The sequence below is a fragment of the Anarhichas minor genome, unplaced genomic scaffold (assembly GCF_050575085.1).
Source record: "Anarhichas minor isolate MPS153535 unplaced genomic scaffold, ASM5057508v1 ptg000007l, whole genome shotgun sequence".
NCBI lineage: Eukaryota > Metazoa > Chordata > Actinopteri > Perciformes > Anarhichadidae > Anarhichas > Anarhichas minor.
In genome coordinates, this window is record NW_027466453.1 from 15,144,784 (window position 1) to 15,157,424 (window position 12,641).

Below are 12,641 nucleotides of genomic sequence, written 5' to 3' on the forward strand. Positions count from 1 at the left end.
GAGTGCAACAATCCCCCGATGCAGGATCCAGACAGATGTGAAGTTATCAATCAATACTCCCAGTATCATACTATTGTGTATTGTTATCCCGGTTCTCTGGTGCTACAATCATATCATAAAAGCTACACAGAGCCTGTACAATCCTTAAGAGATACACAAACAGGCAACCCACTGAAAACCTGAACTCTCAATGTGCTTTTGTTTGACATCTTAAAGCATCAGCGCATTTAAACAGGTCATAAAGAGCCAATGAGACCGACCCGTGGAATGGCTTGGGATTCAGGGATGACGCAGCTACTGTATCCTGGAGCTGAATAACCGGAGCGCACAGATGATGAGCGGAAGCGCCAGTGCGCACCTCCCTTTAATAATCTGGTTGAGCAGCGTCGCTGTCTTTTCAGCACCACTCACTGACAATCCAACCGACCGGAGAGGCAACACAGGCGAAACTGATTTCCCTGCAACCCTCTGTGGATTTTTTTTAAATTCAAGATTACAAATCAGTACAACTTTTTTTCTCTGTAAAAGGAGCTACCAAATCCTGGTTCCGAGTTTCCATCTGCTGAAAGTAAGAATTGAGATTTGTTGGTGTATTTTTTTTTTTTTTCAGGAGCGACCATGTGGTTTGTGGATGTATGATTTTATGATTTTTCACTGCGGATTTTGATTTGTTTGTTTCCATGGTTTCACTATAAACTAAGTTCGGTGATTTTTTTTATCACTCTTTGGAAGTCTAGAAAAATGCCCGCAACCACTTGAATTAACGTGTTGTAGTTGTAATGAGTTTATTATTTTACGGGAGACTTCAAACCCTCAGTCAGTAATTACGGAGCCCTTGTTTTCCTTTAATAAGTGGAATTTGCGTATCCAGTCGGGATGCTGGTTCTAGTAGTTGGACTTTTGTACCTGGTCAGTGGAGGCACGGTGCGAAGCCAGGATGCTACAGGTAGCCGCTTCGTTTGTAACGCCATTCCCCCGGGCGCAGAGCCGGGCTGCGGGTACGATCCCACGGGGAACCGTGTCCAGAGCAGCAGCCCCGTGGAGGACGAGCTGCGGAACACGATCATCCAGCTCCGGGAGACCATCCTGCAGCAGAAGGAGACCATCGTGAGCCAGCAGGGGACCATCAAGGAGCTCAACTCCAAGCTGGTGCGCTGCGAGGCGGCAGCCGACGAGTCGCCGCAGGGCAGGTCCCGAGGTCAGGGCTCCAGACGGAAGGAATACGGCAAGAACACCATGGGGGACCTGCCCCGGGACCCCGGCGATACCATAGACCAGCTGGGCAAGACCATGCAGAGTCTCAAGGGTCGGCTGGAGAACTTGGAGGTAAGATGGCACAAAAATGCTGCTCGTGCGTAAACGAGCCAGAAAAGAACTTGGGTTCCCCCCGAAACCTATTAATTACTTCTATTAATAGCCACCAACAAAGCCAACTGCAGTATACATGTTTTCATGCATATTTTTTGGCAATATCTTTTAGCCCTTTCACAAGTAATATTCCTGACGCACACACGTCTGATAATAGGCCTACTCTGTGCTGCAGGAGTCCTCTCAGGGGGATCGTGAGATCAGAGGGTCACGTAATAGGCATGTCACATCAATGCGTTTTTATCATTAAAAGATAACTCTGATGGCGAAACCCGCAGGATATAGTCGTCAATAAGGAATGAAAAAAAAACGTTTCAAAGGTAATCACGCATGTGTTGCAGGGATTTGTGAACGCAACCTTGAATAATGTATGACTGCTGTGTGCGTGTATGTGTGTGCGTGTGTGTGCGTGTGTGTGCGTGTGTGTGTGTGTGAGTGTGTGTGCGTGTGCGCGTGTGTGTGTGTGTGTGTGTGTGTGTGTGCGTGTTCCACATAATGTTTTATTTGCAGTCATGTGCCTAATTAATCATAGCAGCTGATGGAATTAATTCCCGCAGATTTCACCTGCATCTAATGCTCAATGGTTTAGTCGTTCATAAATTCCCGTTGCCCTGCAGAGCTTTATCTCAACCAGCCTCAGGAGACCTGCTGTGTGCATTCATTCCACAAGGCTCAGAGATCACAACTGATATTGAGGTCACCTATAGTGAAGTGCTTTACATACAGCAGAAGGCCAGTGTAAGCCCTGGCTTTATCTCTTATGTCATGTTAACAGTGAAGTGCATTTTTCATCATCTGACAGCCCTGATAACATAAACAATCACAACTCTACTTATTTAAATTCAAGGTTGTTTCTGTGTACAGTATGCTGCATTGCTGATCCATCCATCTCTCTAGTCCCTTCCCCGTCTCCCTCTCTCCCTGATTGGACACTTTAATACCCCGATCAAATCAAGGATATACTGCAGCTGTGAGGATACATATTATATTGCATTTCAATCACATATCTATTGATCTGCATCTTCTTAACATAATGATTGTAAGACTGGCTGGTAGTGTATGGGTCCCTTGAGCAGGACCTCTCCAACTAATCAAACACCATTTCTCAACAATTGCATTCAGGACCTTGCGTTTGCACCAGATTGCCAGGGAATCACTCATTTGAGCTATTCAGATGGCTCCATTGTGTCATGAAAGATTAATCAAACTCTGTGAATAGGTCACAAAGTGTGTGAATCCCAGACCGCAGGACAACATCAACACACGCTTTAGAAAAGAACATCTGAGGGCATTTTGCTGCACGGTGAAAGCACCACCTAAGTGTGGAACTGTGCCGTTTTTGTCCGCCCCCTTTTTTCAAAAAACATCTGTGATCACGCCTGGTGTGACGTCACTCGTGGAGCCAACCTAATACCCTGTCCAGTCATGGGTGTTTGGCAGGTCACCAATCAAAGTCTGCCGCAGGAACAAACTGTCTTCATTTTGATATTGCTGTATCAAAAACAATGGTGCTAAAAGGATATCAGGCCTAAAGGGTCGATGCAATCAGTCCTCTACTGGAAATCTAGATCTTTATGCAGACTGAATGCTTGTTTGAGTGCACAAGATTAACTGGATTAAATGTCTGTGTCATTGTTCGTATGTGTCATTCCCTTCTGCCCCCATTCCATCCATCCATCCATCCATCCATCCATCAATCCATCCATCCATCCATCCATCCATCCATCCATCCATCCATTCATCCATCATTCATTCATTCATCCATTCATCCATTCATCCATCAATCATCCATCATCTATCATCCATCCATCCATCCATCATCTATCATCCATCATCCATCATCTATCATCCATCTATCATCCATCCATTCATCCATTCAATCATCCATCCATCCATCCATCCATCATCTATCATTCATCATCCATCCATCCATCCATCCATCCATCCATCATCTATCATTCCTCATCCATCATCCATCTATCATCCATCCATTCATCCATTCAATCACCCATCCATCCATCCATCCATCATCTATCATTCATCATCAATCCATCCATCCATCCATCTATCATCCATCATCCATCATCCATCTATCATCCATCCATTCATCCATTCAATCATCCATCCATCATCTATCATTCCTCATCCATCCATCCATCCATCCATCCATCATCTATCATTCCTCATCCATCCATCCATCCATCTATCCATACATGCAATCTTTCCCACTCGGCCTCCCAGCAGCAGAGTTTGCGTCCCCCCAGCACAAACGTGTCAGCTGGAGGGGTCTCGGCTCTGACTCCTCTGCCACTAGAGCTGCGAGAGCTGCTGCGGCAGCGTCTTGGGGCGCTGGAGAGCCAGCTCCTCCGGAAGGTGGCCGATCTGGAGGAGGAGAAGAGCCAGCTGTACAACGAAACAGCGGCCCACCGCCAACGCACCGAGAGCGCCCTCAATTCCCTCCTGGAGAGGATCACGGAGCTAGAGAAAAGTAAGTGATACAATGGGTGCTGAGAAATGTTGGCCAGATTTAATGCCAGACTTTTTTTGTCTGCCAGATTTTCCTCTAATTAGTCAATCCCTATGCAAATTCCTGATGATGCAAGTAAAAATCTCAGAACACAAGTCTTTTTTTCTCAGAGACGTTCTCGGAGCAGCTCCCGGTCTTGAAAAATAAGGCTTGGAAAGCAATACTGAATGTTTAATTAGTTTAAGAACGATTGGAGAGATGTCCACACTCCAGGGTATCACTTTGATGGTAGACGTCAGAATAACAGAATATATTTGCCGGGAGGAAAATTGTTTAAGAAGATTATGTCACCACTCACTGGACAACTCCTGTGGGACCCATGTCCCCCGAGACTTAGTCGATTGAGTCAGGTTCTGTTTGAGGGTTCAAGTTTTAACCAAAGTAAATTGCTCACATTGAAAGGAGGTTGCCACAACAGCCCCACAATAAATACTACCTTTGTGAGCCTTATTAAATTCAATTTACATCAAGACGATGCAAGAGGTGTTGAATCAATTCTACAGTGACGTTTGAGGCTTCGTGGTGTTGTTTTGTCAGCTGGAAATGTGGAGTTCTTTCCACTGATGATTGCCCTACACTGAATTTGTAACATGCTGTTGTTGTCTCCCTGCTCTGGGCTCACAATAACGAGTACCAGGGATAGAGTGCAGCACCCCGTGATCCTGAGAAGTTTGAGCTTGACCTTGTGGGAGAACATTGTGAATGAGTGGCAGCGGACCATGTTGATAGCATCAACATCGCAAGACGACTTACTTCATTGCTTTAACCATATAACCATATATAATTATTGTCCATCAACAGGTAATAATGCCTTCAAATCGCCCGAGGATTTCAAAGTGTCCCTCTCGCTTCGCACTAACTACTTGTATGGACGCATCAAGAAGAGCCTCCCAGAGATGTACGCCTTCACCGTGTGTATGTGGCTCAAGTCCAGCGCCAGTCCCGGCATAGGAACCCCGTTCTCTTATGGCGTGCCAGGCCAGGCCAACGAGATAGTCCTCATCGAATGGGGGAACAACCCCATTGAGCTACTGGTTAATGACAAGGTAGGTCCACAATGAAAAACTGGTGCACACTGGTCTTTAATTATTTGTTGATGGAGAGGAGAGCAACTTTGATTCTTTCCCTCTGCCCTGATTTTCCGAGGGAAGCTCAGAATCATTCATGCTCACTTGGCAGCGCTGCTGGCTGTAATGATGCTGGTAAAAGTGGATCAGCAGTGACGCTAATTAAATGCAAAGGATTCATGAATATGTTCAGGTTGTTCTAGCTTATGTATGTACATGTGAGCACAATCATGATATGCTGAGAGACACTCGCTGACCATCAGCTCTGAATATTTAATTTAGCACCTTATAAACATTTCATATCATTGACCGACATTCTACACACACACACACACACACACACACACACAAGAATAACAGTAATTCATTAGAGAACTTGTGCTGCCGGGTGTGCTCATTTGAAGGCCTTGTCGTTTTTGCTCTCTGTTGCTACACAGTCACATACTGTGAGGTTTTAGTCAACGAACGGGATTTCAATTACTGTAACACAACAGGAAAAAAAAGTGTTCGGAGCATGAATATTTTACGGCGTTTAGCCTCATAAAGAAAATAACTGTAGTTGGTATGTTGATGCTGTAGTGATAAGGTTTTTCTGTTGGCACAGTTACTTCTGCAGCAGTGTAATGTTGGATTTGCGCACTGGAGAGCCCCCCCCTCCCTTTCTCTGTGGTGTTTACGTTGCCTGTTATTGGCACAGGCAGGTCTTCTCACAGCTTTCCCTTCACCATGCATTATACATGTATTCAAGTCAGACAGATGAGAGAAAGATGGTGGGAGAAAGGGATGAGAGCATGGGGGAAAAGAGGGAAAGAGGGGAGGAAATAGAAAAGCTGCAGAGCTTTGGAGGCGACGGGGTGCTGAGGAGAGAGAGGGGAAAGAGCAAAAGATCAGACGATGCCAGGAAAAAGGAAGTTATAATGTAACAGAGAGAGAAAGCATCGGAGCAAAAGAGAGCGATGTGGAGGAGAGTGAGGCAAGACTAGTGAATATGAATGCCGTATGTGCAGCAGCGCATCCATGTGTTGAACTTGTTCGCAGTGATAACAGGGTCCACTGGGGCACATGTTGTTATGCCGTTAATTTGGCTGCATACTGAGGGGGAAGCAGAAAGCTGCCTTGATGAAAAAGTGCAACGTTGTATTTTGTATTTGTGGGTGGCTATGCAGAGAGGGAATCTTTATTGTTATAAAGTAGCATCTTCATCAGGATGGTTAGTCTCTATGTTCAGGAACTTTGTCGATATCTCTTTTTTTTTTCTTCTCCAAAGGTCAAATCATGTAAAACGTGCTTTTGGTGTCTTTATTTTCCAATCAAATGCAGCTGCCAGGAGTTTTAATCTGTAATGAATTCAACTGGTCTTGTAGAACAGTAGCAAGTGAGCACGTGTAATCTGATGCTTATGAATCCCGTGTGATCTGGAAGACAATTTTCCCAAATTTGAGAAAATCTTGAGGCAGTTCTGTTGAGTTTATTGTGGATTGTTACAGAATCTTGCTGATACCACTCAAAATGTACATGGCGGACTTGTTCTTCTTCGACACCGTGCATGTGAGCTGATTTCTAACAAAACCTTATAGACTGTTGGTAGGAAGTAGATAAGTACATGACCTTCCTAAAACATTGTATCTGCAGAACCTTATCTGCAGCCTTTTGGAGCTAAAGAAGAAAATGTCCTTTGAACCAGAAGTAAAATACACAATGGACCTTTTTCACAGCAGACATTTTGACATTTTACAGCAGGAGAAGCAAAGCCATACCTACTAACACTTGCATTACTTTCAGATATCAGTTTAGGTGTCACGACAAGTCAAAAAAGTGTAACTCTAAAAAGGCCATTGGTCCATTACGATTTCTACTATTTTTATTAACTGTAAAATTGTACCTTTTAGTTTATGAGAGTTTTGTAGTCTTTTGGATGAAAAAGCGTGAGTCATGTATTCATAGTGTATGCTCTGTGGATATGGTGTTTTAATATTAAACTCTTTCTGTACAAAACATCACTGCTCTCATATTTTAAGTAGTGCGGAATACTCAACATCAATTTGTTTTTCATTTTAAAATGTCTAAATCTTTAACAGTCAGTGAGACTATTCCAACTCACACAGACTGTATAATAATACTGTGCTCCCTGTAGTCCCAGTGGTGTTAAGATGCTACCCGGCATCCTTAACCAGAACAATTGCCTCCGTAGTTGCAAGTGGCTTGGATTTTATTTCCAGTCACTCTTCCCATCTTTTCAGGTTCATGTGTAACTGCAACAAGACACGAGTGTGAAGTAATTCCGTAGGCTCATATGGAAAAGGCTAATGAGTTACACACTCATAAGCTCATGTGTTGTTCTGTATCCCCAGAGGACTATGATGTCATTGGTTGGTAAAATAACCAGTTGTTTTTCTTTGATCTCTGAACATAAGAGGACACTGTTTTGCTGTTAGCAACCCAACTGCTTTGAAGGATGTTCTATCCCTTGATGTCACCTGGATAATCTAAATTGTATATGTCGCACCGGCTCATCTGGAGAATTCTCTGCAGAGGGCTGTCTCTTTGAAGCGCTAACCCTTCTAATTGCTGTCCTTGTTTCTAGCGTGCCGCAATTAATCTCAAATCTCTCTTGACTCCTCTTGCCCCCCTTGTGCTCCCCCTCCCCGCTCCTTGCTCTTGGGAACTCCTGAGCAGGTGGCCCAGCTCCCTCTGTCAGTCAGTGACGGACGCTGGCACCACATATGCATCACCTGGACGACCAGAGACGGTTTTTGGGAGGCTTACCAGGATGGCGAGCGTCTGGGCACCGGGGACAACCTGGCCCCCTGGCACCCAATTAAACCTGGAGGGGTGATCATCCTGGGCCAGGAGCAGGTAAGGGCACTAAAGAAGCTTAGCTGTTAAAGAACAGGTGTGCTCGCATGCGTGTGTGTGTGTTTCCTCGTGTCAGTAAGATCCCTGGGTGTATTCTCCCCCCGGAGTTCAATGCCAGAGGCAGGGAGCAGGGGAGAGAAGGCAGGGAGGCTCTTCACACGCTATCATGGCCTTTTCAGTATTACCTCATTCATCTACTTCTAAAGGGCACCTTTACGCCCTTTGGAGCTGCGCTAGCGGGTTATATAGCGGTTAACTTAACGACAGCCCCGTGTATATACTAAAGAAATGTACAGTGACGTATGAATGATGTCCTCAGAGAGACAATAAGACACATTGCATTAGAGTGGATGTTTTCTGTCATGCACACAAGGTGAGATTGCTGCATGTTGCACGGTATTGGAGAGCGCGCAACACGTATATTTAAAAGTGGCAGCACACTGAAAAATATTCTGAGTTGTTTGGCAGTTTGATGGAAATCAAACAGAATTGATGCATTTTAATTAAAGTTTGATTACATTTCCTTCAGAAGTGAACTCACAAGCTTTCCTCTCCCGCTTCTCCTTGAAGGACATAGTCGGAGGCCGTTTTGACGCCACGCAGGCCTTCGTGGGCGAGCTGAGCCAGTTCAACATGTGGGACCGAGTGCTGCGGCCCGTGGACATCGTGGGTCTGGCCAACTGCTCAGCCTACATGCCGGGCAACGTGGTTCCTTGGATTGACGCTAATGTGGAAGTGTTTGGTGGTGCGAGTAAAGCTGCTCTGGAGATCTGTGAAGATCGTGCTTTTGATTCCTAAAGGATCTGATGTAAGGACATTGAGCATCGTCGCGGGGATCGAGAGGCCAAGTAATCTGACTGTTTGTTGCGTCAGTCAAATCCCAAAGAAAAGGGTACCAGTGCAACACTTTTACATATTTATATGACTGTATCTGTTGATGTGTCCATTGAATTTGAGCCCTGAAGACATTGCAGGAGACAAATTAGTGTGCTCATCAGAAGAAGATATGCTGTTGCATCAGTCTACTGTAATGATATGACTGACTGTCATTTTGCGCTTTCTCTCCAGTAGATCAGCTTTCATTTGACTCCTCTTTGAAAACAGCTCTTTTTTGGTTGCATTCCTTATATTGACAATGCTGCACTGTATTCGTAGTGAATGTGAGCTCCAACAGGCTTTGATGTGCTGTGGAACGGTATTCCTCAGTTACATTGTAGATGACTACATGCTGCGAGCTGTGAGCTTACTGCCTGTTTGAAGAGAAACCAGAAAGCACAGGGAAATAAGGTGGACGATTATTAGTTCAAAGTGGACAAGAACAACCTTTCGCTGTTGATTACTTTTGAAAAATTACAAACTGTCTAAATAGCATGCATGAGCCCAAGCAGTGAATGGACGTCAGTTCAGAAGTGACAGTGCATGCTTTCTGTCAATATACAGTGTGTGTTGAGCATCCAAAACAAGCCAATGCAGCGTGCTGACAGCATTACGTAAGTGTGTGTGTGTGTGTGTGTGTGTGTGTGTGTGTGTGTGTGTGTGTATGTTCATGGGCGTATGGCTTGTCTTGCGTGTAAAAAAGACCAGAGATTATGAGGGAGGGAGGACATTTTCATTCTTGTAAATCTACGCTTAATACCTCTCTGCCCCTTGAGCAGCTGCCATATCCCAAACAGCTTTATGGATGGGCTGGCTCTGCTCAGGTCAATAGCGATGTCGGACGGCTGCCCAGGACCGGCGTATCGACAGAGTCGTGGAGCCCTGCCGAGTGCCCAGTGAGGGCAGGGACTGGGCTTGACCCTCAAGGACAATCCTTAATTCCTCATCTGGGTGGTAATTTTGTTGATGAATGAGTATGGTGGGGAGCAGTGCGGAGCTAAGTGCGCCATAAAGATAGACAGATCAAATCTAGAGATGCAGATGTCAAACGAGAGCACCGCTCTTAATCGGCTCTCACTGAACAAGAACACTAATTTTGTTCCATGGATATTTACAGATAGATTTATTTATTTTTAAAAATAATGTAGGAAATCAATGGATTTTGGCGCAGCTTAGTGAATAAAACTGATGCTTTTTGCAGCTTGATTTTTGTTAGTCCTTAATGTTGTGGTGGACATTCGTTTCAATGCTGTTCGTCAGTAAAATAGTATCAAGCCTGGAGCTGGAGAACACAATGTAAAAGAGGCAACAAAGGCATAAACATCGCTATCACTGCCAGAGTTTATTTTTTCCTTCCTTGTGGAATTTCTTCACTGAGTAGACACACGAGCCATTAAACAGCTTCTATCCACCGCAGGAAAAAAATGCAGTTTGATATAAAGTAAAAAACAATATGAGGGAGTGTGCACTTGTTGGATATGTCACCAACACAATGTGATTGTTACTTTTTTGAGTGTCTTTGTTAACAATGTTTCAATGTAAAGTCAAGAGACGGCTATCAAGTAGAAAGTGTATTTTTTCGCTTTTTCTGCTCATGATTTTTGTCCATTAGCAGCACAATATGTTAGAAAAAGTACCAAAAAAATGCAGCAGTACTTATAGAAATGCTTTGTTTATATATGGTGAATGGCCTTTTTGTAAAAAACCATATGTGCTTTCGCTTGTTCAAACTTTCTGTTTCAGCTTTTAAAGCTCAGTAGCAGCTCAGCAGAGGGACATGAGAAAAAGACAAATGTCTTTGCTATATCATTGGTTTAAAGTCACCTTCATGTGCAGTATCCATTCAGCTTTTGCACCTTTCTGACGTCTGGTTGAATGTCCTTTCGCACCTGATAAAAGAGTGAACAAATTCCAGGCGTGACAATTAAAGTAGCGACTGAAAAACGCGACAGAATAGCTGACGAGCTGTCTGAACAGTTTGCTTAAAAAATATCATTGCACTGCATTAGTGATGAGGTCAGAGTTGAATGTAACCTTGCCACGGTCATGCAGCATTTGTGATTTATGTTTCTTAATAAGGAAACATTTTAACAAAAGTCCCCATCTTTTACATTTCTGGTCGCACAGACATGTGGGTGTTTGTCTGGTTGGTATAGCCATATCATTTGTATGACCAGCCATAATAAGCATGCAAGGATACGTCCTCTCATCTGGGCAATGTCATGTTGTCAGCAGTGGACAAATCCTCTGCACTGGCAGACGTCCAGGTGGAAATGAAGTAATCTGCCCATGTGGATTATGGGCGCTTCTACAATGTAGGACACTGTGAGCCTTCTTCATTCTCCTCAACGCTTTGTGTTGATGCTGCTGCCAGTGTGTTGGTGGTTACGCACCAGGGGGGCCTGCTTTTTTTTTTTAACAACAATCTGAGGCCTCCAATAGACAACCAGAATTGTGAAATATGTGTGTTGTTGTTGTTTCTTTTGGCATATTCTGTACTCCTAATTTTCATCGCATTGCTGCTGTAACATTCACTTGCACATCATGATGCTCTCTTAAGCACAAATGAATTATTAAAGAAAACATATCAACTTGTGTTTAAATGAATGATATAACATTTGTTTGTGTAAAACATATTGCAGATTGTCCTCAGAAGTCTGGAGAACAAAAGATTGCTGAAGATACAATTAGTGGGTTGATTTGTAAATCACTATTAGGTTCCTCATCCAATCTTTTCTCTAATAAGATGCAAGAAAACATCATTTAAATAATACACGTTGTACAAATTATACAACAATTTCTTATTTTCGTTGCTACAAGACAAAGTTGGTGCAAGGCGTGGAGCCGCTCAAAAGTTCTGAGTTTCAGTCCCGGTTTAATTTGTCCGTCACGCTGTCGATGCAGAAGAAGAGGAGGCGGGTGTGTAGGAGGAAGAGGAGGGTCCGTGTCTTCCCGTGACACCCGGCGAAAAGTATGTGCAGGGGTTGATGACAAACTGATTGTTGCTGACAGATCACGCCTCCTGCTGAGAAACAGCCATTCTCCGTCATTTGAATATTGTGCATGAGACAAATTACCTTTCAGAAGGTGTTGCATGGAACTAACACAAACCTAAGTGAGAGGGGAATTGAGCTGAAAAGCATCATCTTTGAGTGTTACAGATATCATCTGTCTGTGTGACGGTGGTATGATTCACCAGGATAAACAGTGTGTGTCAGCGTATGTGTGACTGAAAGCAACACTTTGTTGGTAAATTGGGAAGAGTCGATTTTACTCAAGTGATTGAGTTTTTCTCCCACTACGGTGGAGTTTGTTTGGGAAATCCTGGAGGGTTTTCGTGAAGAAATTATCTCAGCAGCTGCTGCAGATGTAATGATAACAGTACATCACTAAAAACACATTACCAATTCAGTGGCGTTGCCAGCTTGTCTGTTCCTTCATTACACATGACTGGATAGAGCGACAGTGAATAATTATTTGGCACAATTTTATTAAAGCTTTCTTTCATGTCCGTACGCTCGTTTCTCCCTTGTCCTTGAGATAATCTGGCTTTTCCAACATCGCCCGAGGTTGTGTTAAAGTGTGTCAAGATCCCATAATTAAAATCGAATCACAATTTGATTGCCATTGGATACATGTGCTGATCTGCAGGGGGTGGAGGAGATGGGTGTGGGGAGAGGGGCAGAATTAAAGTGCCATTCTGCTCCTAGCACCCTCTCTCTCTCGCACACGGAGTCCCCATGGAGCCCCAAAGACGGAGCGAAGTTAAAAACTGTGAGAAAAACAAGTTTCAGGATCGAGACTTTGGCTCAGTAATTAAAGCCTGATGGAAGAAAGGCCCGTGCAAAAGGCGAAGCTCTCCGAGGCATTTGAAAACTGCTGTTTTCTTGGATGTCACAGACTATTAGTGAGACCCACAAACCCCCTTCAGTCTGTATCACTGACTT

The 12,641-nt window shown here is 44.0% G+C and overlaps 1 protein-coding gene across 1 annotated transcript; it reads left to right on the top strand.

Annotated features, from left to right (window-relative positions):
- The first annotated feature begins 236 nt into the window (after window positions 1-236).
- nptx2a (neuronal pentraxin 2a) lies at window positions 237-8,616 on the top strand. The gene is made up of 5 exons (XM_076080761.1): window positions 237-1,326; window positions 3,613-3,856; window positions 4,697-4,941; window positions 7,639-7,818; window positions 8,389-8,616. Exons 1-5 carry the CDS (start codon window positions 877-879, stop codon window positions 8,614-8,616), a joined length of 1,347 nt encoding a protein of 448 aa, XP_075936876.1. The 5' UTR covers window positions 237-876.
- Window positions 8,617-12,641: the final 4,025 nt, after the last annotated feature.

Bases quoted from the DNA above. Each gene is read 5' to 3' on its own strand.
- nptx2a (XM_076080761.1), top strand. From the start codon at position 877: ATGCTGGTTCTAGTAGTTGGACTTTTGTACCTGGTCAGTGGAGGCACG. The intron at 3,857-4,696 runs GTAAGTGATACA...GTCCATCAACAG, and splicing joins GATCACGGAGCTAGAGAAAA to GTAATAATGCCTTCAAATCG. The intron at 4,942-7,638 runs GTAGGTCCACAA...ACTCCTGAGCAG, and splicing joins AGCTACTGGTTAATGACAAG to GTGGCCCAGCTCCCTCTGTC.